Consider the following 24,231-nt stretch of genomic DNA (forward strand, 5'->3'; position numbering starts at 1 on the left):
TACCAATACTACAATTAGTATTAACAGCAGCCATGCTCAAAGGAAGCCCTGACTATGTGCTAGTCACCTCTAGAAGTTGACTTGGGCCAGCTGGACTCTGTCGAAGGAATGGCAGTTGCCAGGTGAGGGATGGGCCCACAGGTTTTTGGTTTGACTGAATCTACCCAACACCAACGGTTAGCTCTACAGGGTTAGGGCTAACAGTGATGAGCAATCAATCAATCAATCAATCGTATTTATTGAGCGCTTACTGTGTGCGGAGCACTGTACTAAGCGCTTGGGAAGTACAAGTTGGCAACATATAGAGACAGTCCCTACCTAACAGTGGGCTCGCAGTCTAAAAGACAAATTCACCATATGAGCCTTTTCCCAAGTTCTCCCAGGTTTGTTCCAGAGGTTGGCCAGCAGAAAGTGGTTTATAAAAGAGGAAACTACTGTATCAGCAAGGAGTTAAACACTTCCCCTCACCCCCAAACCTAAACTGAGCCTGGAAGTGGCCCCAACACTACCAGTTTGGGCAACATCAGGGGCTTACCCAAGGCAACCTAATATCAAGAACTGACTCTGAAGTGCATTAATATGTATATATGTATATATGTTTGTACATATTCATTACTCTATTTATTCATTTATTTATTTTACTTGTACATATCATCATCAATCATATTTATTGAGTGCTTACTATGTGCAGAGCACTGTACTAAGCGCTTGGGAAGTACAAATTGGCAACATATAGAGACAGTCCCTACCCAACAGTGGACATCTATTCTATTCATTTTATTTTGTTAGTATGTTTGGTTTTGTTCTCTGTCTCCCCCTTTTAGACTATGAGCCCACTGTTGGGTAGGGACTGTCTCTATATGTTGCCAATTTGTACTTCCCAAGCGCTTAGTACAGTGCTCTGCACACAGTAAGTGCTCAATAAATACGATTGATTGATTGATTGATTAATGTACCTGTATATATGTATATATGTTTGTACATATTTATTACTCTATTTATTTATTTTACTTGTACATATCTATTCTATTTATTTTATTTTGTTAGTATGTTTGGTTTTGTTCTCTGTCTCCCCCTTTTAGACTATGAGCCCACTGTTGGGTAGGGACTGTCTCTATATGTTGCCAATTTGTACTTCCCAAGCGCTTAGTACAGTGCTCTGCACACAGTAAGTGCTCAATAAATACGATTGATTGATTGATTGATTGATTGATTAATGTACCTGTATATGTGTATATATGTTTGTACATACTTATTACTCTATTTATTTTACTTGTACATATCTATTCTATTTATTTTATTTTGTTAATATGTTTGGTTTTGTTCTCTGTCTCCCCCTTTTAGACTGTGAGCCCACTGTTGGGTAGGGACTGTCTCTATATGTTGCCAATTTGTACTTCCCAAGCGCTTAGTACAGTGCTCTGCACACAGTAAGCACTCAATAAATATGATTGATTGATTGATTGATTAATACAAAACCACGCCTCTAAATTGTCCCCAGCTCCTTAAGACTCACAGCTAAGTTAGAAGCAAGCTGCTTTTGACATTGTTTCTCCTCAATTGTCCCCATTTTTTGCCTTAAATATCTTAAAGGGATAAGCAGTGTTGCCCAGTGGAAAGAGCAATGGCCTGAGAGTCAGAGGAACTGGGTTCCAATCCTGGCTCTGCCACTTGTCTGCTGTGGGAACTTGGACAAAGCACTTAACTTCTCTGTACCTCAGGTACCTCATCTGTAAAATGGGGATTAAGACTGTGAGCCCCATATGCAACAGGGACTGTGTACCACCCGATAATCTGGCATCTACCCCAGTGCTTAATAAAGTGCTTGGCACATAGTAAGTGCTTAACAAAACCATAACCCTCTCCCCCAACACACAAACACCAAAATCCAATAACTCTTTTGCGAAGCAGCCTGCTAGAAAGATCATGAGTCTGAGAGTCAGTGTTTAATTCTCCTCATCATCAGTGGTATTTACTGAGTGTTTATCATGTGCAGAGCACTGAACTAAGCACCTGGGAGAGTACAATACAATAGTGTTAAGTAGACACAGTCCCTGGCCAGAACGCATTTTGCAGATGAGAAAATGAGTCAGTATTTAATCCCCATTTCCCAGATGAGGAAGCTGAGGCAGAGAGCAGTTAAGTGGCTTGTCCACAGTCACACCACAAGCAAGAATAATAATGGTATTTGTTAAATGCTTACTACGTGCAAAGCACTGTTCTAAGCGGTGATCAGGTTGTCCCACATGGGGCTCACAGTCATCATCCCCATTTTACAGATGAGGTAACTGAGGCTCTGAGAAGTAAAGTGACTTGCCCAAGGTCACACAGCAGACGTGGCAGAGCCAGGATTCGAACCCATGACCTCTGACTCCAAAGCCCATGCTCTTTCCACTGAGCCACGCTGCTCCTCTGGGGCTGGGTATTTTTTGCATCGTTTCAATCAATCAATCAATCAATCAGTCAATCGTATTTATTGAGCGCTTACTGTGTGCAGAGCACTGTACTAAGCACTTGGGAAGTCCAAGTTGGCAACATATAGAGACGGTCCCTACCCAACAGTGGGCTCACAGTCTAGAAGGGGGAGACAGAGAACAAAACCAAACATACTAACAAAATAAAATAAATAGAATAGATATGTACAAGTAAAATAAATAAAGAAATAGAGTAATAAATATGTACAAACATATATACAGGTGCTGTGGGGGAGGGAAGGAGGTAAGATGGGGGGGATGGAGAGGGGGACGAGGGGGAGAGGAAGGAAGGGGCTCAGTCTGGGAAGGCCTCCTGGAGGAGGTGAGCTCTCAGTAGGGCCTTGAATTGTGCACCATCACTTGTGACCGCCGCGCACTCACCGAGATGCCCGGTCGGGCCTGTAATCAGCGGGGGCATTTTCCACCCACCCGTCTTCCGCCAGGCTGATCTCAGGATACGATCAAATACTGTTTCATAAACATCAGGCTGTCTGCTAGCCTTCCCTGCTGTTCCTTGCCCCTCATAAGTGTTAATCATGGGCTCAAAGAGGAAATTGAAAGTGGCTCAAAAAAGGATGTTTAACGGGTGAAGAAACAGCATGCGATGCGTATTTTCCCAAGCGCCTAGTCCAGTGCCCTGCACGGGGTAAAAAAGCAGTATAGGCTAGTAGATAGAGCACTCTCCTGAGAGCCAGGAGGATCTGGTTCTAATCCCTGGTCTGTCACTTGTTTGCTGTGTGACCTGGGGCAAGTCACTTCTCTGTACCTCGATTACCCCGCCTGTAAAACCGAGATACGATTGTGAGCCCCATGTGGGACATGGACTGCGTCTAACCCGACTGGCTTGCATCTGCCCCGGCGCTTAGTAAAGTGCCTGGCCCACAGTAAGTCATTCGTATTTATTGAGCGCTTACTATGTGCGGAGCACTGTACTAAGCGCTTGGGAAGTACAAATTGGCAACATCTAGAGACCGTCCCTACCCAACAGTGGGCTCACAGTCTAAAAGGGGGAGACGGAGAACAAAACCAAACATACTAACAAAATAAAATAAATAGAATAGATATGTACAAGTAAAATAAATAAATAAATAGAGTAATAAATAAGTGTTGGACAAATGTTATTTAAAAAAAAGAGCTCAATAAATGCTATCGATTGATCGGTTGACTTTAGTACAGAAAATGGCAAGTTGGATTGGACAATGGAGGCTGAAGGGTCACAGCTGTGGCTTGGGCTTATGGATGTGTACTTCCCAAGCGCTTAGTACAGTGCTCTGCACACAGTAAGCGCTCAATAAATACGATTGAATGAATGAATGAATGTAGGAGTTGTTTTAGAGTAACCAAGGGGAATGGGTTTCTGTGAACTGACTTTGGACCTGCCCCAGTGTTCCTGACGTCTGTCCTCCTGAGAAGAAACAGCAGGCTGGGTGTCTCTCCCATTTCTCCTTAAAAGCTTAGCTTTTGCTCCCCAGGCTGCACTCTTTGAGGGGAGAAGAACAGCACTGGCTCGGGATCCGACCGGTTTGGCCTTTCCCACCCAAGAAGCCTTTCCGGATCCTTCCCTTTCTTCGTGGGAAGAGCCGCCCCCTCCCTTGTCAGAAAAGGAAGCAAATGGATTTTCCATTATCCCGAACTGATGAGTCTTAAGAGCCATCTCTGAGTAGGCTATTTTTGTTGCCTGGTAGTACTAGCAATAGGTTCCCAGTTACCAATCAGCCACAATAAATGGCACGTTTGTCCCAAGACCAAGCATCTTCCACTTTCCCCCCGTCACAATTAATTATTCTCTTGGTTGTTTCTTTGGCTTCTGAGGAGTTCCTCTTTAGCTGAAAGCTTGACAAACCATCTTCCTAGGAAAAGCCAAAACATACAAACACTCTGCCTCTCTCTGTCTCTCCTTTTCACCTCAATTCGAGAAATTGATTCTCCCAATCTCTCCATTTCCCCTCTCCCTATTTCAGCCTCACTGAATGTGGGCAGCTTGTTTAGACTCGCTCTACTATACTGACCATGTACGCAAGAGGTATTCGCCCCTTGGCTTTCTTTACACCAAGCAGCTCGTACCCTTCCCAGGGGAGAAAGGGGCCGTGTGTGTTCACCATTATTCTCCTCCAAGTACATTTCCTGAAATAAATGCTTGGATTTGCTCCCTCTATTCACTCCTCTCTCAGCCCAACTGCAATTCATTCATACATTCATTCAATTGTATTTCTTGAGTGCTTACTGTGTGCAGAGCACTGTCCCAAGCACTTGGGAAGTACAAGTTGGCAACATAATAATAATAATTATTATTATTATTATTATATTCAAGGCCCTACTGAGAGATCACCTCCCCCAGGAGGCCTTCCCAGACTGAGCCCTTCCTTCCTCTCCCCCTCATCCCCCCTTCTTCCCCCCCAGCTTCCCTTTCCCACAGCACCTGTTTATATGTTTATATGTTTGTACATATTTATTACTCTAGTTATTCATTTATTTACTTGTACATATCTATTCTATTTATTTTATTTTGTTATGTTTGGTTTTGTTCTCCGTCTCCCCCTTTTAGACTGTGAGCCCACTGTTGAGTAGGGACTGTATATGTTTCCAACTTGTACTTCCCAAGCGCTTAGTACAGTCTCTGCACCCAGTAAGCGCTCAATAAATACGATCGATTGATTGATTGATAATGATGGCATTTATTAAGCGCTTACTGTGTGCAAAGCACTGTTCTAAGCTCTGATATAGACACGGTCCCTACCCAACAGTGGGCTCACAGTCTAGAAGGGGAAGACAGATAACAAAACAAAACATATTAACTAAATAAAATAAATAGAATAAATATGTGCAAGTAAAATAGAGTAATAAATATGTACATATATATGTATATATATATATATATATATATATATACAGGTGCTGTGGGGAAGGGAAGGAGGTAAGGTGGGGGGGATAGAGATGGGGAGGATGGGGAGAGGAAGGAGGGGGCTCAGTCTGGGAAATTATGTACATTATGTAATTATGGGAAATTATGTACATGACTGTAATTTATTTGTTTACACTAACGTCTTTTTCCCTCTCTAGGCTGTAAGCTCACTGTGGGCAGAGAACAAGTCTACCAATTTTGTTATATTGTACTCTCCCAAGCACTTAGTACAGTGCTCTGCACACAGTAAGTGCTCAAAAAATAGGACTGATTGAGGAGCAGGAACATAGTATGTTTTGTTTTGTTGTCTGTCTCCCCCTTCTAGACTATGAGCCCACTGTTGGGTAGGGACCGTCTCTATATGTTGCGAACTTGTACTTCCCAAGAGCTTAGTACAGTGCTCTGCACGCAGTAAGCGCTCAATAAATACGATTGAATGAATAAGGGAAGGCCTGGGTCTCGGGATACACCTGCAGACTGAAACTCCAGCAAGTCTAGGAGGTTTTTATCTTGATTTGGTAGAACCTGCTAGGAGTCAAATACCCGCTCTGAAGCTTTGGAGGGTGGAGGGGAGAGGTCCTATCCTTCACTTGAAGGTGTGAGCGGGTTCAAACTGATGACCTCGTATCTATCCCAGAGCTTAGAACAGTGCTTGACACATAGTAAGCGCTTAACAAATACCACAATTATTATTATCATTATTATTATTATTATTATTATTATTATTATTATTTTATGAGGGTGGTGGTGGATTTGGAGGGATCGGGAAACTGCTGGCATGTGTCTGAGCCCCCTCCTTCCTCTCCCCCTTCTAGCCCTCCCCATCCCCTCTGCCTTACCTCCTTCCCCTCCCCACAGCACCTGTATATATGTTTGTACGTATTTATTACTCTATTTATGTATTTATTTTCCTTGTACATATTTATTCCATTCATTTTATTTGGTTAATATGTTTTGTTTTGTTGTCTGTCTCCCCTTCTAGACCGTGGGCCCGCTGTTGGGTAGGGACCAGCTCTAGATGTTGCCAACCTGTACCTCCCAAGCGCTTGGTCCAGTGCTCTGCACACAGTAAGCGCTCAATAAATACGATTGAATGAATGAATGAATGAATGAATGAATGAAAAGGCTGGAGAGAAAACCGCACCCCCACTGCTTAGCAAATACTAAAATAATTATTATAAGCACCCTCTCGCACAGCACTTATGTAACTGTCCTCATACTCTGCTGCTTCTCCTTCCTGTAATTTATTTTGATGCCCGTTTCCCCTACTAGATTATTAATTCCTTAAGGTCAAAGATCAGTTCTACTAACTCTATTGTGCTTAGTACTGTGCTCTGCAGAGTAAGCTCAATTAATATCGCTGATTGATTGGGTTCCTCACTACAGCGTTTCTCTTTACTAGAGCAGCAGCGTGGCTCAGTGGAAAGAGGCCGGGCTTTGGAGTCAGAGGTCATGGGTTCAAATTCCGGCTCCGCCACTTGTCTGCTGGGTGACTTTGGGCAATTCACTTCACTTCTCTGGGCCTCGGTTCCCTCATCTGGAAAATGGGGATTAAGACTGTGAGCCCCCCATGGGACAACCTCATTACCTTGTAACCTCCCCAGCGCTTAGGACAGTGCTTTGCACATAGTAAGCGCTTAATCAATTCTATCATTATTATTATTGTCAGCTGCGTGACTTTGGGCAGGTCACTTCACTTCTCTGGGCCTCAGTTCCCTCATCCTCCCCCTCCTCCCCCTCCCCACAGCAACTGTATATATGTTTGTACGGATTTATTACTCTATTTGTCCATATTTATTCTATTTATTTTATTTTGTCAATATGTTTTGTTTTGTTTTCTGTCTCCCCCTTCTAAACTGTGAGCCCACTGCTGGGTAGGGACCGTTTCTAGATGTTGCCAACTTGGACTTCCCAAGCGCTTAGTCCAGTGCTCTGCACACAGTAAGCGCTCAATAAATACGATTGAATGAATGAATGAATGGGGATTAAGACTGCGAGCCCCACGTGGGACAACCTGATCACCTTATATCCAACACTTAGAACAGTACTTTGCACATAGAAAGCGCTTAATAAATGCCATCATCATTATTATTATTATTAGAGTACAGTTACTTTCTGGGAAAGGTCCCGGGATGTTATATCATCATCATCAATTGTATTTATTGAGCGCTTACTGTGTGCAGAGCACTGTACTAAGCGCTTGGGAAGGACAAGTTGGCAACATATAGAGACGGTCCCTACCCAACAGTGGGTAGGGAAATTGTGGAATTAGTATATTTCTACTCCCTCGGTTTTCCCTCTTGGAAACCACATGCCCTGGGCTGGTTGCCGTTAGCCAGAGTGACAAGCGGATTGGGAAGCAGCACGGTGTAGTGGATATAATAATAATATAGTGCAATATATTATATACAATATAATATATAAATAATATATAAATAATATATAATAATAATATAATGTAGTGGTGTAATAATAATAATGATGGCATTTATTAAGCGCTTACTAGGTGCAAAGCACTTTTCTAAGCACAGGCCCGGGAGTCAGAAGGTCATGGGTTCTAATTCCGACTCCAACACTTGTTTGCTGTGTGACCTGGAGCAGGTCATAGAGAAGCAGTGTGGCTCAGTGGAAAAGAGCCCGGGCTTTGGAGTCCGAGGTCATGGGTTCAAATCCCGGCTCCACCGATTGTCAGCTGTGTGACTTTGGGCAAGTCACTTCACTTCTCTGGGCCTCAGTTCCCTCATCTGGAAAATGGGGACTGAGACTGTGAGCCCCATGAGGGACAACCTGATAATCTTGTAGCCTCCCCAGTGCTTAGAACAGTGCTTTGCACATAGTAAGCGCTTAATAAATGCCATCATTATTATTTTTACACCACTACATTATATTATTATTATATATTATTTATATATATATTATATATAATATATTACACTATATTATTATTATATCCACTACACCACGCTGCTTCCCAATCCGCTTGTCACTCTGGCTAATGGCAACCAGCCCAGGGCATGTGGTTTCCAAGAGAGAAAACCGAGGGAGTAGAAATACACTAATTCCACAATTTCCCTACTGCATACAACATCTCGGAACTTTTCCCAGAAAGTAACTGTGCTCTAATAATAATAATGATTTTAAATGCCATTTAAAAAAAAAAAGTCACTTCACTTCTCTGGGCCTCAGTTCCCTCATCTGTAAAATGGGGGTGAAGACTGTGAGCCCCCATGGAACAACCTGATCACCTTGTAACTTCCCCAGTGCTTAGAACAGTGCTTTGCACATAGTAAGCGCTTAATAAATGCCATCATTATTATTATTATTTCACTTCTCTGTGCCTCCGTTTCCTCATCCGTAAAATGAGGATTAAGAGTGCGAGCCCCATGTGGGAAGGGGACTGCGTCCAAACCGATTTGCTTGTCTCCACCCCAGTGCCCAGTCCAGTGTCTGGCACAGAGTAAGCGCCCAACAAATACCACAATAATTATTATCGGGAAGCAGCACGGTGTAGTGGAAAGAGCACAGGCTGGGGAGTCGGAAGGCCGTGGGATCTAATCCCAGCTCCCCTGCTTGCTTGCTGTGTGACCTTGGGCAAGTCACCTCACTTCTCTGGGCCTCAGTTCTCTTGTCTGTAAAATGGGGATGGAGACTGTGAGCCCCACGTGGGGCGGGGACCGCGTCCAACCCGATTCGCTTGTGTCCACCCCAGCGTTTAGGACGGTGCCTGGCACAAAGTAAGCGCGGAAGAAATACGAGGCTGGTGATGATGAAGTAGAGAAGCAGCGTGGCTCAGTGGAGAGAGCCCGGGCTTGGGAGCCAGAGGTCATGGGTTCTAATCCCGGCTCCACCACTTGTTAGCTGTGTGATCTTGGGCAAGTCACTCCACCGGGCCTCAGTTCCCTCATCTGTAAAATGGGGATGAAGACCGTGAGCCCCAAATGGGACAACCTGATAATAATAATAATAATGATGGTATTTGTTAAGTGCTTACTATGTGCAAAGCACTGTTCTAAGCGCTGATCACCTGGTATTCCCCCCCCCTGCACTTAGAACGGTGCTTTGCACATAGTAAGTGCTTAATAAATGCCATCATTATTATTATTATGGTAGTATTTGGTAAGCACTGCGGCTCGATGGAAAGAGCCCGGACTTGGGCCCACGACTGGGTCGTGGGTTCTAATCCCAACCCCGCCACTTGTCAGCTGGGTGGCTTTGGGCAAGTCACTCCACTGGGCCTCAGTGACCTCATCTGGAAAATGGGGATGAAGACTGGGGGCCCCACGGGGGACAACCTGGTCACCTTGTATCCCCCCGCCCCCCGCACTTAGAACGGTGCTTTGCACATAGTAAGTGCTTAATAAATGCCATCATTATTATTATTATGGTAGTATTTGGTAAGCACTGCGGCTCGATGGAAAGAGCCCGGACTTGGGCCCACGACTGGGTCGTGGGTTCTAATCCCAACCCCGCCACTTGTCAGCTGGGTGGCTTTGGGCAAGTCACTCCACTGGGCCTCAGTGACCTCATCTGGAAAATGGGGATGAAGACTGGGAGCCCCACGGGGGACAACCTGGTCACCTTGTATCCCCCCCCCCAGGGCTTAGAACAGTGCTTTGCACATAGTAAGCGCTTAACAAATGCCATTATTATTATTATTATTATTATTATTAATTATTAAAGAATTAGCAGAGCGCTGCTGTATGTGTGAGGCCGGCGCCCAGCCGAGCCTTCTGCTGCCCCCTAGCGGCCTCCCTGTGCACGGCGTCCCGCCCGGGCTTCATTCCTCAATCCTATTAATTATTATTATTATTATTATTAATAATAATAATTATTATTATCGTTATTTTGTTATTGTTGTTGTTATTGTTATTATTGTTGCTGTTATTGTTATTAACAATAATAACCAATTAATTATTGATTAATTATCAATATTATTAATTGATTATTAATAATTAATATATGATATGTAGTTATGTAATCATGATAATGGCATCTTCTAGACTGTGAGCCCACTGTTGTGTAGGGACCGTCTCTATATGTTGCCAACTTGTCCTTCCCAAGCGCTTAGTCCAGTGCTCTGCACACAGTAAGCGCTCAATAAATACGACTGAATGAATGAATGAATTTATTAAGCACTTACTAGGCACAAAGCCCTTTACTAAGCGCTGGGGAGGTCTTAATCCCCATTTTACAGACGCAGTAACTGAGGCCCAGAGAAGTGAAGTGATGCGCCCAAAGTCACGCAGCTATAATGATGGCATTTATTAAGCGCTTACTATGTGCAAAGCACTGCTCTAAGCGCTGGGGAGGTTGCAAGGTGATCAGGTTGTCCCACCGGGGGTTCACAGTCAATCCCCATTTTACAGATGAGGGGACTGAGGCCCAGAGAAGTGAAGTGACTTGCCCAAGGTCACACAGCTGACAAGTGGCGGAGCCGGGATTGGAACCCATGACCACTGACTCCAAAGCCCGGGCTCTTTCCACTGAGCCACGCTGCTTCTCTAATAATAAGAATAATAATGTTGGTATTTGTTAAGCACTTACTATGTGCCAAGCACTGTTCTAAGCGCTGGGAGCAACGCTACAAGGTGAGCAGGTTGTCCCACCTGGGGCTCGCAGTCTTAATCCCCATTTTACAGATGAGGGAACTGAGGCACAGAGAAGTTAAGGAGGCCTTCCCAGACTGAGCCCCTTCCTTCCTCTCCCCCTCATCCCCCTCTCCATCCCCCCATCTTACCTCCTTCCCTTCCCCACAGCACCTGTGTATATGTATATATGTTTGTACATATTTATTACTCTATTTATTTATTTATTTTACTTGTACATAGCTATTCTATTTATTTTATTTTGTTAGTATGTTTGGTTTTGTCTCCCCCTTTTAGACTGTGAGCCCACTGTTGGGTAAGGACTGTCTCTATATGTTGCCAATTTGTACTTCCCAAGCGCTTAGTACAGTGCTCTGCACACAGTAAGCGCTCAATAAATACGATTGTTGTTGTTGTTAAGTGACTTGTCCAAGATCACACAGCTAAGTGAAGGAGCCGGGATTAGAACCCATGACCTTTGACTCCCAAGCCCGGGCTCTTTCCACTAAGCCAAGCCGTATTTACTGAGTGCTTACTGTGTGCAGAGCACTGGACTGTGAGCCCTCTGTTGGGTAGGGACCGTCTCTAGATGTGGCCAACTTGTCCTTCCCAAGCGCTTAGTCCAGTGCTCTGCACACAGTAAGCGCTCAATAAATACGATTGAATGAGTTAATCAATGGACTAAGCGCTTGGGAAGTACAATCAATCAATCAATCGTATTTATTGAGCGCTTACTGTGTGCAGAGCACTGGACTAAGCGCTTGGGAAGTCCAAGTTGGCAACTTATAGAGACGGTCCCTACCCAACAGTGGGCTCACAGTCTAGAAGGTTATCGGGGCTCTGGAGGCCTAAACTTGTCCGCCCTTGCCCCAAGCCGGAGATCCAGCGCTTAGAACAGTGCTTGGCACATAGTAAGCGCTTAATAAATACCATTATTATTATTATTGTTGTTGTTGTTGTTATTGTTATCATTACTGGAGAAGCAGCGTGGTTCCATTCAATCGCATTCCATTCAATCGCATTTATTGAGCGCTTACTGTGTGCAGAGCACTGTACTAAGCGCTTGGGAAGTACAATCAATCAATCAATCAATCATTCGTATTTATTGAGCGCTTACTGTGTGCAGAGCACTGTACTAAGCGCTTGGGAAGGACAACTGTACCAAGCACTTGGGAAGTACAAGTTGGCAACATTTAGAGACGGTCCCTACCCAACAGCGGGCTCACAGGCTAGTGGTTCCGTGGAAAGAGCCCGGGCTTTGGAGTCCGAGGTCATGGGTTCAAATCCCGGCTCCACCGCTTGTCGGCTGTGTGACTTTGGGCAAGTCACTTCACTTCTCTGGGCCTCAGTTCCCTCATCTGTAAAATGGGGATGAAGACTGTGAGCCCCACGTGGGACAACCTGATCACCTTGTAAATTCCCCAGCGCTTAGAACAGTGCTCTGCACATAGTAAGCGCTTAATAAATGCCATTAAAATAAAATCCCGGCTCCCCCACATAGCTGTGTGACTTTGGGCAAGTCACTTCACTTCTCTGGGCCTCAGTTCCCTCATCTGTCAAATGGGGATTAAGACTGTGAGCCCCCCGTGGGACAACCTGATCACCTTGTAACCTCCCCAGCGCTTAGAACAGTGCTTTGCACAGAGTAAGCGCTTAATAAATGCCATTATTATTGTTGTTGCTGTTATCATTATTATTATTACTATTATTATGTGCCCTAACAGGTTCTCCGGCCTTGCTGGCAGCCACTTGCGGGTCTGGAACGCCCTCCCTCCTCGGAAAAGCAGCGGGCTTGGGAGCCAGAGGTCCTGGGTTCAAATCCCGGCTCTGCCACTTGTCTGCTGTGTGACCTTGGGCAAGTCACTTCACTTCTCTGGGCCTCACTTATCTCATCTGAAAAATGGGGATTACGGTTGTAAATCCGTGGGACAACCTGGTCATCTTGTATCGATCTGAGTGCTTGGCGCATAGTAAGTGCTAAACAAATACCATCATCATCATCATTCTTATTATTATTATTAATTTCATATTATTTAATAGTAATAATAATAGTTAATATTATTAATTATTTATTAATGATGATAATAAATCAGCTGGACAATCACTCTCCCCTCCCTTCAAAGCCAGCAGCGTGGCTTAGTGGTAAGTGAACAGGCTTGGGCGGGCAGAAAGTTGTGGGTTCTAATCCTGCGAAGCAGCGTGGCTCAGTGGAAAGAGCCCGGGCTTTGGAGTCAGAGGTCATGGGTTCAAATCCCACCTCCGCCAACTGTCCTCTGTGTGACTTTGGGCAAGTCACTTCACTTCTCTGTTCCTCAGTTACCCCATCTGGAAAATGGGGATTAAGTCTGCAAGCCCCATGTGGGACAACTTGATTACCTTGTCTCTATCCCAGTGCTTAGAACAGTGCTTGGCACATAGTAAGCGCTTAATAAATGCCATCATCATCATTACTTGTCTGCTGTGTGTGACTATGGGCAAGTCACTTCACTTCTCTGGGCCTCAGTTACCCCATCTGGAAAATGGGGATTGAGTCTGTGAGCCCCATGTGGGACAACTTGATTACCTTGTCTCTACCCCAGCGCTTAGAACAGTGCTTTGCACATAGTAAGCGCTTAATAAATGCCATCATCATCATCGTTACTTGTCTGCTGTGTGTGACTTTGGGCAAGACACTTCACTTCTCTGTGCCTCAGTTCCCTCATCTGTAAAATGGGAATTAAGACTGTGCGCCTCACGTGGGACAATCTGATGACCTTGTATCCTCCCCAGTGCTTAGAACAGTGCTTGGCACATAGTAAGCGCTTAGCAAATGCCATCATCATTTTTATTCTAGACTGTAAGCCCGGAGTGGGGAGCGATAGCCTCTCTTTATTGCTGAATTGTACTTTACAAGCGCTTAGTACAGTGCTTTGCCCACAGCAAGCGCTCAATAAGTACAACTTATTACAGCGTGGCTCAGCGGAAAGAGCCCGGGCTTTGGAGTCAGAGGTCCTGGGTTCAAATCCCTGCTCCGCCAACTGTCAGCCGTAGGACTTTGGGCAAGTCACTTCACTTCTCTGGGCCTCAGTTCCCTCATCTGGAAAATGGGGATGAAGACTGTGAGCCCCCCGTGGGGCAACCTGATCACCTTGTAACACCCCCCCAGCGCTTAGAACACTGCTTTGCACATAGTAAGCGCTTGGCTCAGTGGAAAGAGCCCGGGCTTTGGAGTCAGAGATCATGGGTTCAAATCCCTCCTCCACAACTTGTCAGCTGTGTGACTTTGGGCAGGTCACTTAACTTCTCTGTGCCTCAGTTCCCTCATCTGTAAAATGGGGATTAAGACTGTGAGCCCTCTGTGGGACAACCTGATTGCCTTGTAACTTCCCCAGCGCTTAGAACAGTGCTTTGCACATAGTAAGCGCTTAATAAATGCTATCATTATTATTATTATAGTAAGCGCTTAATAAATGCTATCATTATTATTATTATTATAGTAAGCGCTTAATAAATGCTATCATTATTATTATTATTATAGTAAGCGCTTAACAAATACCATTATTATTATTATTATTATTATTATTATTACAACTGACTGACTGACTGAATGAATACTAAAGACGCACCTCCTCCAAGAGGCCTTCCCAGACTGAACCCAGCTTTTCCTCAGCTCCCATTCCCTTCCCCTTCTCCCTGACTCACTCCCTTTTCCCTCTCCCCCATCCCCTGCCGAATCACAGCGCTGACGTACATATCGGTAATTTCATTTATTTATATTGGTGTCTATTGTTTATGGGAAACAGCATGGCCCGGCGGCAAGATAAGGCCCTTGGGAGTCAGAAGACGCGGGTTCGAATGCTGCCTCCGCCACTTGTCGGCTGTGTGACTCTGGGTAAGTCACTTCACTTCTCTGGGCCTCAGTTCCCTCATCTGGAAAATGGGGATGAAGACTGGGAGCCCCCCTGTGTCCAACCTGATTAACTTGTATCTACTCTAGCGCTTGGCACATAGTAAGCGCTTGACAAATGCCATTCTTGTACCTCCCAAGTGCTTAGTACAGTGCTCTGCACGCAGTAAGCGCTCAATAAATACGATTGAATGAATAAATTATTATTAGTAGTAGTATTTATTTGTATTCGACACCTGTCTTACCTCACACATCCCAGCCCGTTGGGGACTGTGATCGTCTCTCTTTGTTGCTGAATTGTACTCCCCAAGCGCTTAGTGCAGTGCTCTGCTCTCAGTAAGCGCTCAATAAATATGATTGAATGAATGAATGCTGTATTGTGCTTTCCAAGCGCTTAGTGCAGTGCTCCGCTCGCAGTAAGTGCTCAATAAATGCGATTGAATGAATGAGTGCTGTATTGTGCTTTCCAAGCGCTTAGTGCAGTGCTCCGCTCGCAATAAGCGCTCAATAAATACAATTGAATGAATGAATGCTGCATTGTGCTTTCCAAGTGCTTAGTGCAGTGCTCCGCTCGCAGTAAGTGCTCAATAAATACAGGTGAAGAAATGGATGCTGTATTGTGCTTTCCAAGCGCTTAGTGCAGTGCTCCGCTCGCAGTAAGCGCTCAATAAATGATTGAATGAATGAATGCTGTATTGAGCTTTCCAAGCGCTTAGCGCAGTGCTCCACTCGCAGTAAGCGCTCAATAAATGCAGTTGAAGGAATGAATGCTGGATTGTGCTTTCCAAGCGCTTAGTGCAGTGCTCTGCACATAGCAAGCGCTCAGTAAATACGATTGATTGATTGATTGGTTGATAATTATGAGTTGGGGTTGCAGTTTTCCAGGCCTCTGCTCCGCTCTTCCCTCCCTCACTCCCACACTGACAACTGGGTCAGTGACGCTCACACTGTGACACACAACTCAGTACAGTGCTAAGCGCTTAGTACAGTGCTCTGCACACAGTAACGTGGCTTGGTGGAAAGAGCCCATGCTTGGGAGCCTAGAGGTCATTCATTCATTCAATCATGTTTACTGAGCGCTTACTGTGTGCAGAGCACTGTACTAAGCGCTTGGGAAGTACAAGTCGGCAACATATAGAGACGGTCCCTACCCAACAATGGGCTCACAGTCCAGCGCTTAGAACAGTGCTTTGCACAGAGTAAGCACTTAATAATGGCATTATTTTAGACTGTGAGCCCACTGTTGGGTAGGGACTGTCTCTATATGTTGCCAACTTGTACTTCCCAAGCGCTTAGTACAGTGCTCTGCACACAGTAAGTGCTCAATAAATACGATTGATGATGATGATGATGAAAATGGGGATGAAGACTGGGAGCCCCCTGTGGGACCACCTCATCCCCTTGTAATCTCCCCAGCGCTTAGAACAGTGCTTGGCACATAGTAAGCGCTTCATAAATGCCATCATTATTATTATTGCTTCTCTGTGCCGCGGTGACCTCATCTGTCAAATGGGGATGAAGACTGAGCCCCCTGTGGGACAACCTCATCTTAGAACAGTGCTTTGCACATAGTAAGCGCTTAATAAATGCCATTTTTTAAGAAGTGCTCTACAATAATAATAATAATCATTATTATTAATATTAATAAACAATTAAGTAATAATTAATTGTTAATTTTATTATATGTGATATAATGTATGATGTATGATATTATACGTTAATATATTATGAATGATATATTATGAAGCATACACTTAAAATTAGTATCGATTATTAATAGTAATTAATAAATAATTAATAACAATTAATTAATGTTAGTGATTAATGTTGATAATAAGTACGATTGAATGAATGAACGAATGAGCTGAGAAGCCTCCCTGCCCGCCCCCCCAAACACGGAACGGGGAGGGGCGGGGCTTGGAGGGGAAGAGGGCGTGGCCTCGATCCGAGGGGCGTGGCCTGGTGCGGGAATGGGCGTGGCCTTGTACGTGATTGGTGCGTGTCCCAACGGGGGCGTGGCTTCCCCGCGCGGCTATATAAGGAGATGCAGGGGGCCGTGGCCAAGAGCGGCGGTGGGCGTGGCCTAAGGTGATTGGTCGAGGGCCCGGTCGGGGGCGTGGTCTGTCACGAAGGGGCGTGGTTTCCCCGTGCGTGGCTGTATAGGCGGAGCGGGGGGCGTGGCCTGACGTGATTGGACACGGGTCCGGTTGGGGGCGTGGCTTCCCCGCGCGGCTATATAAGGCGGTGTAGGGGGGCGTGGCCTAACGTGATTGGACGCTGGTCCGTCTGGGGGCGTGGCTTCCCCGCGCGCGACTATATAAGACGGCGGCGCCGGAGCCTCCCGCTCAGAGCGGAGCTGAGGTGGTCGGCGCGGTGGGTGCAGTTGCCCCGGTCCCGAGCACACAGCCCGTCGCCGCTCGCTTCCTTTTCCCTTTTTTCCTTCCCCTTCCCGCCTCGCCAATGAAACTGGCCGCGATGATCAAGAAGATGCGTCCCAGCGAGTCGGAGCCGAGCATCCCGGCCAAGAACTGCTACCGCATGGTCATCCTGGGCTCCTCCAAGGTGGGCAAGACGGCCATCGTGTCGCGCTTCCTCACGGGCCGCTTCGACGACGCCTACACGCCCACCATCGAGGACTTCCACCGCAAGTTCTACTCCATCCGCGGGGAGGTCTACCAGCTCGACATCCTCGACACCTCCGGCAACCACCCCTTCCCCGCCATGCGGCGCCTGTCCATCCTCACAGGTACGGCGCCCCGCCCCTAAGGTTAAGGGAGAAGAAGAAGAATTAATTATTAATAATAATAATAATAATAGTGGCATTTATTAAGCGCTTACTAGGTGCCAAGCGCTGTTCTAAGCGCCGGGGAGCAGACAAGGTGATTGGGTTGTCCCACGGCTCACAATCTTCATCCCCATTTTCCAGATGAGGGAACTGAGGCTCAGCGAAGTGACTTGCCCACGGTCACACAATAATAGTAATAATGGCATTTATTAAGCGCCTACTAGGTGCCAAGCGCTGTTCCAAGCGCCAGGGAGGATACAAGGTGATTGGGTTGTCCCACGGCTCACAATCTTCATCCCCATTTTCCAGATGAGGGAACTGAGGCTCAGCGAAGTGACTTGCCCACGGTCACATAATAATAATAATAATACTGGCATTTATTAAGCGCTTACTATGTGCAAAGCACCGTTCTAAGCGCTGGGGAGGTTGCAAGGTGATCGGGTTGTCCCACGGTGGGGGGCTCACAATCTTCATCCCCATTTTCCAGATGAGGGAACTGAGGCTCAGTGAAGTGACTTGCCCACGGTCACATAATAATAATAATGATGGCATTTATTAAGCACTTACTATGTGCAAAGCACCGTTCTAAGCGCTGGGGAGGCTACAAGGTGATCGGGTTGTCCCATGGGGGAGCTCACGGTCTTCATCCCCATTTTATAGATGAGGGAACTGAGGCCCAGAGAAGTGAAGTGACTTGCCCAAAGTCACACAGCTGACAAGCGGCAGAGTTGGGATTAGAACCCACGGCCCCTGACTCCCAAGCCCGGGCTCTTTGCACCGAGCCACGGTCGAGACCATCAGATCAGACCTCCCGGGGCTGGGAGGGTTTACGGCTGCTTAATCCCCATTTTGCGGATGATGAAATTGAGGGATAGAAGTCAAGTGACTTGGCCAAAGGCACACACGAAAGGCAAGTGGCGGGGCCAGGAGCAGAACCTGTTCACGAGTCGGGAAAAGGGATAGAGGGAAAACGTGTTTTTGTTTTTTTTTCTCCCCCCACCCCCCAATCTCAGCGTGGCTCAGTGGCAAGAGCCCGGGCTTTGGCGTCCAGAGCTCATGGGTTCAAATCCTGACTCTGCCAATTGTCAGTTGTGTGACTTTGGGCAAGTCACTTCACTTCTCTGGGCCTCAGTGACCTCCTCTGTCAAATGGGGATTAAGACTGAGCCCCCCATGGGACAACCTGATCACCTTCTAACCTCCCCAGTGCTTAGTACAGTGCTTCGCACATAGTAAGCGCTTAATAAATGCCATCATTATTGTTATTGGATTGATATTGAGACTGTGAGAATCGTATCAGTGCTTAGAACTGTGCTTGGCACATAGCAAGCGCTTAACAAATACCATCATCATCATTATTATTATTATATGTGCTCTGCCTATAGTAAGTACTCAATAAATACCATTGATTGATTGAGAGTTTACCGTGTGAAGAGCACTGTACTGAGAGCACGGTCCTAGAAGTAAGGAGAACTGGGTTCTAATCCCAGGTCTGCCACTTGCTTGCTGTGTGACCTTAGGCAAGTCACTTTCCTTCTCAGAACCTGTTTCCTCTTCTGTAAAATGGTGATAAAATTATCATGGGTTCAAATCCTGACTCCGCCAATTGTCAGTTGTGTGACTTTGGGCAAGTCACTTCACTTCTCTGGGCCTCAGTGACCTCATCTGTCAAATGGGGATTAAAACTGTGAGCCCCCCCGTGGGACAACCTGATCACCTTGTAATCCCCCCCAGCGCTTAGAACAGTGCTTTGCACATAGTAAGCGCTTAATAAATGCCATCATTATTATTGTTATTATTAGTGTGTAACTCAGACACCCAGCCAGGGGCAAAAGGGATAGAAGAAAAATGTTTTTTCCCCCCCTCCCCAAACTCACCATTCATTCATTCATTCAATCGTATTTATTGAGTATTTATACAGTGCTCTGCACACACTAAGCGCTCAATAAATACGATTGAATGGAGTGCTTACTGTGTGCAGAGCACTGTACTAAGCGCTTGGGAAGTACAAGTTGGCAACATAGAGAGACGGTCTGTACCCAACAGCGGGCTCACAGTCTAGGCTCGTTGACTGCCTCGGTGCAAAGAGTAGAATTAAGAGCAGAGTAAAGCGAATTGAGGTTCAGCAGCCTGAAAGGCACCTATATTATTAATTGTATTTATTGAGCGCTTACTGCGCGCTAAGCACGTGGGAGGGTCCATTATAACACCAGACGCATTCCCTGCCCCTAACGAGCTCACAGTCTAGAGGGAAGCCCGTGGCTTCGGGATCCTTCCTTCACAGCTCCCCCGCCGCCGCACAATTCACACTTCCCTCTGTCCTGTTCTTTCTTCCAGGAGACGTCTTTATCCTGGTGTTCAGCCTGGATAACCGAGACTCCTTCGAGGAGGTGCAGCGCCTCAAGCAGCAGATCCTGGAGACCAAGTCCTGCCTGAAGAACAAGACCAAGGAGAACGTGGAAGTGCCGCTGGTCATCTGCGGCAACAAGGGCGACCGGGACTTCTACCGGGAGGTGGAGGCCCGGGAGATCGAGCAGCTGGTGGGCGGCGACCCCAAGCGCTGCGCCTACTTCGAGATCTCGGCCAAGAAGAACAGCAGCTTAGACCAGATGTTCCGGGCCCTCTTCACCATGGCCAAGCTGCCCAGCGAGATGAGCCCGGACCTCCACCGCAAGGTCTCCGTGCAGTACTGTGACCTGTTGCACAAGAAGGCCCTCAAGAGCAAGAAGCTGCTGAAGGAGGGCGGCGGCGGAGAGCCGGGAGAAGCGTACGGCATCGTGGCCCCCTTCGCCCGCCGGCCCAGCGTCCACAGCGACCTCATGTACATCCGAGAAAAGGCCATCGGGGGTGGCCAGGCCAAAGACAAGGAGCGCTGCGTGATCAGCTAGGAGCCACCGATTAGCTTCTCCCCTGTAACTAAAGCGAAGAGGTTGTTTGTTGTTTTTTTTTGTTTAAAGAAAAAAAAAGACACTCTGGAAGCCCAGAGTGGCATGGGCTCCGGGGTGGCATCTTCCTCCCTGCCCAGGGGTTGCTTTCCACCTGCCCCTGCCATGCTATGGTGGGGGGGGATGGTGGGGCCGGGGCGTGGGGTGCCTTTCTGCTGGGGCGCCTGATACGGAGGAGACAGTCATCTGCTTTTGAAGGAACAGGCTTACGGACTTTAGTGCCCCCCTCTGTACTCTAACGATCCCTAAATGATGCAGGGGAAATGCCCAGCGCGAGGGTGGATTTCACGCAGAGACTCGGGTGGGGGCTGAGGCAGCAGTGGCCAGGCAGCAGAGTGATCGCCTCCAAGCCTAAAGAACGACGACTTGTGCCAAAGTCCCAAAGGGGTATTTTTTTTCCTGCACAAGGGACCCCAGGCTGCCACAAAAATCCGGCCGGAGCCTCACCCTTCCAGTGGCCAACTGGGGAGGGTGTAGGTGAGGTGTAGAAAAATGGACTTGTTTACATGTGCGTGTCCAACTGCAGAAGTTGCACTTTATAGTAGAGCTACTGTGCTGTCATGACATGAACAAAATTTCCAAGTGCTCTGTGTGTGCGTGTGACTAATTGTTAACTTAATTTTTTTACAAAATAAAGTTTTAATAGAAACATTCTTCATTTTTGCTTTTATTGGAGGGAGGGGGGATGGACTGGCATTACTCAAGAAGCAGACCCCGCCGGTGGGGTGGGGGACTTTTTCCCAGGGCTCCGTTACAGCTGTGTTGTGAAAGTTTCCTGGTTGTGGGAGGAAAGTTGCCCTCCATTGTGACTCGGAGAGTGGCTCACGCCTTTCTCCGGTGAAGTAAGCTTTTAACGACACAGGAGAGACACCTAGAGAGCATCAAGGAAAATTGGAAGAGGCTCAACCTGGAGTTTGTGGTATTTATTTGGGTGCTTACTGTATGCACAGCGCTGTAGTAGGGGCTTGGGAGGGTACAATCTAAGAGCTGGTAGAAATGTTCCCTGCCCACAGTGAGCTTACAGACTAGAGGGGGAGACAAAGACGTTACAGATACATAAGTTCTATGGAATATACTTCCTTTTTCTTTCACAAATATTTTCTTGCCCTTAGTCACGTCACGAGGATACAAAATAGTTTCCCCGCTTCAAACTACATTTAACAATTTCCTGAGGCTTCACCCTGCTTTCGCAGTCTAGCTTTGCTTTGTGAACTTGGTCCTCCGTAGAAGGAACCACTAAGACAACAGGGGAGGGGACGGGGGAGAAATTCATGAAGATACAACTAGGCTGTGGGATCAGATTTGCTCCAACTGGGCTGGTTGATCCCTAACATTTAATACCTGTTGCTTCTAATTTCCCCTTGTCAGTGTTAACCTTTGTCTTTCCACAGTGCGAAGAGACCAAGTTTTTATCTGCACTCCAACCCACGGGGTTATTTTACCCCTAAAAGAAGATCCTAATTTTTTTGTTGTTGCTCAGGGGAGTGGCACTGGGAAGAAGCCTCATTACCTGCTTCCATTTAAAGCAGTTCTTGAACTTTTTCCACGGCCATCCCTACCTAACAAAGCAGCTATTCAGATATCCTTATTTGCAAAAACTCCCCTGCTCACAGAGTACCCCCAAGTGAGGATACTTGCCTCAGATACACTGAGTTCTGTAATTACATACTTGAAAAAAATTACAATTACAAAAACGGCCTAATTATTCAGCTCCAGAAATAAGCATTAGGCCACTAGAGGAGAAACCAGATGCTAATCTCCCTCTCCTCAATCAGTCCCACGTTTGCACAGTAATCATATAAAGGCCCCAAACGGAGCACATTAAAACGCAGACGTACCACACTCCACAGCTTCGGTCAGAGCCTCGAGCCCGGCCGGCACAATTTCTCCGCTGGAGGGGCCGGGACGAGAGTTCTAGATAATAATAATAATAATGTTGGCATTTGTTAAGCGCTTACTATCTATCCCGGAGATAGGTGTGGCAGCGGATTGGAAATCAAAAGTTGTGGTCTAGTTCATTAAATCTTCAAAAGTGCCTCGATAGCCTGTTGGCAAATTTGCAACTAATTTGAGTCCGAACGGGCACTTGACTTCCCTGGGCCAGTGCCCTTATCTGTGAAATGGAGAAGATATCTGCCGGCAGAATTTCTCAAAAATACCTGATTTAGTTTCTAGGAGGTCACAAGGCAGAAATAGCACAGAGGGTGTCTGCCTCCTTGATGGCCCATTTAAAAATTTAGACCAACTAAAGGTGCTCTACAAAGCTGATGCGCTCCTAACTCTCCCTGCCTCTCTATTATTATCCAGCTTAACTACTGGGGGTGAAATTTCAGCTCATCATGATGTAGGAAACAAAGAAGAGACTAGCCCAGCCTGCTGCTGACTTCAGCTCTGCAAATTCAGCCCCTTCATCCAAAGGAAAATCCTCCGCCACCTCTCTTCCCAGTGCAGAGTGTGATTTGATCGAAATGGTACAAGTTCAAACTATCGCTTTTAGTCTTCACCCCTTCTTCAAAATGTCCCTAAGAGGTAGGTAGAGAGCAGGTATCTTCTCCATTTCACAGATAAGGGCACTGGCCCAGAGTAAAGTGCCCGTTTGGCCTCAAATTAGTTGCACATTTGCCAACAGGCTATCGAGGCACTTTTGAAGATTTAGTGAACAGACCACAACTTCTGATTTCCAATCCGTTGCCACACCTATCTCCAGGATCAATCAATCAATCGTATTTATTGAGCGCTTACTGTGTGCAGAGCACTGTACTAAGCGCTTGGGAAGTACAAGTTGGCAACATATAGAGACAGTCCCTACCCAACAGTGGGCTCACAGTCTAGAAGGGGGAGACAGAGAACAAAACCAAACATACTAACAAAATGAAATAAATAGAATAGATATGTACAAGTAAAATAAATAGAGTAATAAATATGCACAAACATATATACATATATACAGGTGCCGTGGGGAAGGGAAGGAGGTAAGATGGGGGGATGGAGAGGGGGACAAGGGGGAGAGGAAGGAGGGGGCTGAGTGTGGGAAGGCCTCCTGGAGGAGTTGAGCTCTCAGTAGGGCCTTGAAGGGAGGAAGAGAGCTAGCTTGGCAGATGGGCAGAGGGAGGGCATTCCAGGCCCGGGGGATGACGTGGGCCGGGGGTCGACGGCGGGACGGGCGAGAACGAGGCACGGTGAGGAGATTAGCGGCAGAGGAGCGGAGGGCGCGGGCTGGGCCGGAGAAGGACAGAAGGGAGGTGAGGTAGGAGGGGGCGAGGCGATGGACAGCCCAGGGTGAGGAGTTTCTGCCTGACGCACAGATTGATTGGTAGCCACTGGAGATTTTTGAGGAGGGGAGTGACATGCCCAGAGCATTTCTGGACAAAGACAATCCGGGCAGCGGCGTGAAGTATGGATTGAAGCGGGGAGAGACACGAGGATGGGAGATCAGAGAGGAGGCTGATGCAGTAGTCCAGACGGGATAGGATGAGAGCTTGAACGAGCAGGGTAGTGGTTGGGATGGAGAGGAAAGGGCGGGTCTTGGCAATGTTGCGGAGCTGAGACCGGCAGGTTTTGGTGACAGCTTGGATGTGAGGAGTGAATGAGAGAGCGGAGTCGAGGATGACACCGAGGTTGCGGGCCTGTGAGACGGGAAGGATGGTAGTGCCGT

The 24,231-nt window shown here is 46.7% G+C and overlaps 1 protein-coding gene across 2 annotated transcripts; it reads left to right on the top strand.

Moving 5' to 3' along the window:
* Positions 1 to 17,208: 17,208 nt before the first annotated feature.
* RASD1 (ras related dexamethasone induced 1) lies at positions 17,209 to 20,700 on the top strand. 2 transcript variants are annotated; one of them, XM_038763473.1, is made up of 2 exons: positions 17,209 to 17,593; positions 19,969 to 20,700. In XM_038763473.1, exons 1-2 carry the CDS (start codon positions 17,308 to 17,310, stop codon positions 20,517 to 20,519), a joined length of 837 nt encoding a protein of 278 aa, XP_038619401.1. In that variant the 5' UTR covers positions 17,209 to 17,307; the 3' UTR covers positions 20,520 to 20,700. The 2 variants fall into 2 exon arrangements, with proteins under 2 accessions (XP_038619401.1, XP_038619402.1); XM_038763474.1 differs by having other exon boundaries at positions 20,043 to 20,411.
* The last annotated feature ends 3,531 nt before the right edge of the window (positions 20,701 to 24,231 follow it).

This window comes from Tachyglossus aculeatus, chromosome 21 (genome assembly GCF_015852505.1).
Source record: "Tachyglossus aculeatus isolate mTacAcu1 chromosome 21, mTacAcu1.pri, whole genome shotgun sequence".
Lineage (NCBI taxonomy): Eukaryota > Metazoa > Chordata > Mammalia > Monotremata > Tachyglossidae > Tachyglossus > Tachyglossus aculeatus.

Excerpts from the sequence above, each read along its gene's own strand:
- RASD1 (XM_038763473.1), top strand. The coding sequence starts at position 17,308 with ATGAAACTGGCCGCGATGATCAAGAAGATGCGTCCCAGCGAGTCGGAG. Across the intron at positions 17,594-19,968 it reads GCGCCTGTCCATCCTCACAG|GAGACGTCTTTATCCTGGTG; the intron begins GTACGGCGCCCC and ends TCTTTCTTCCAG.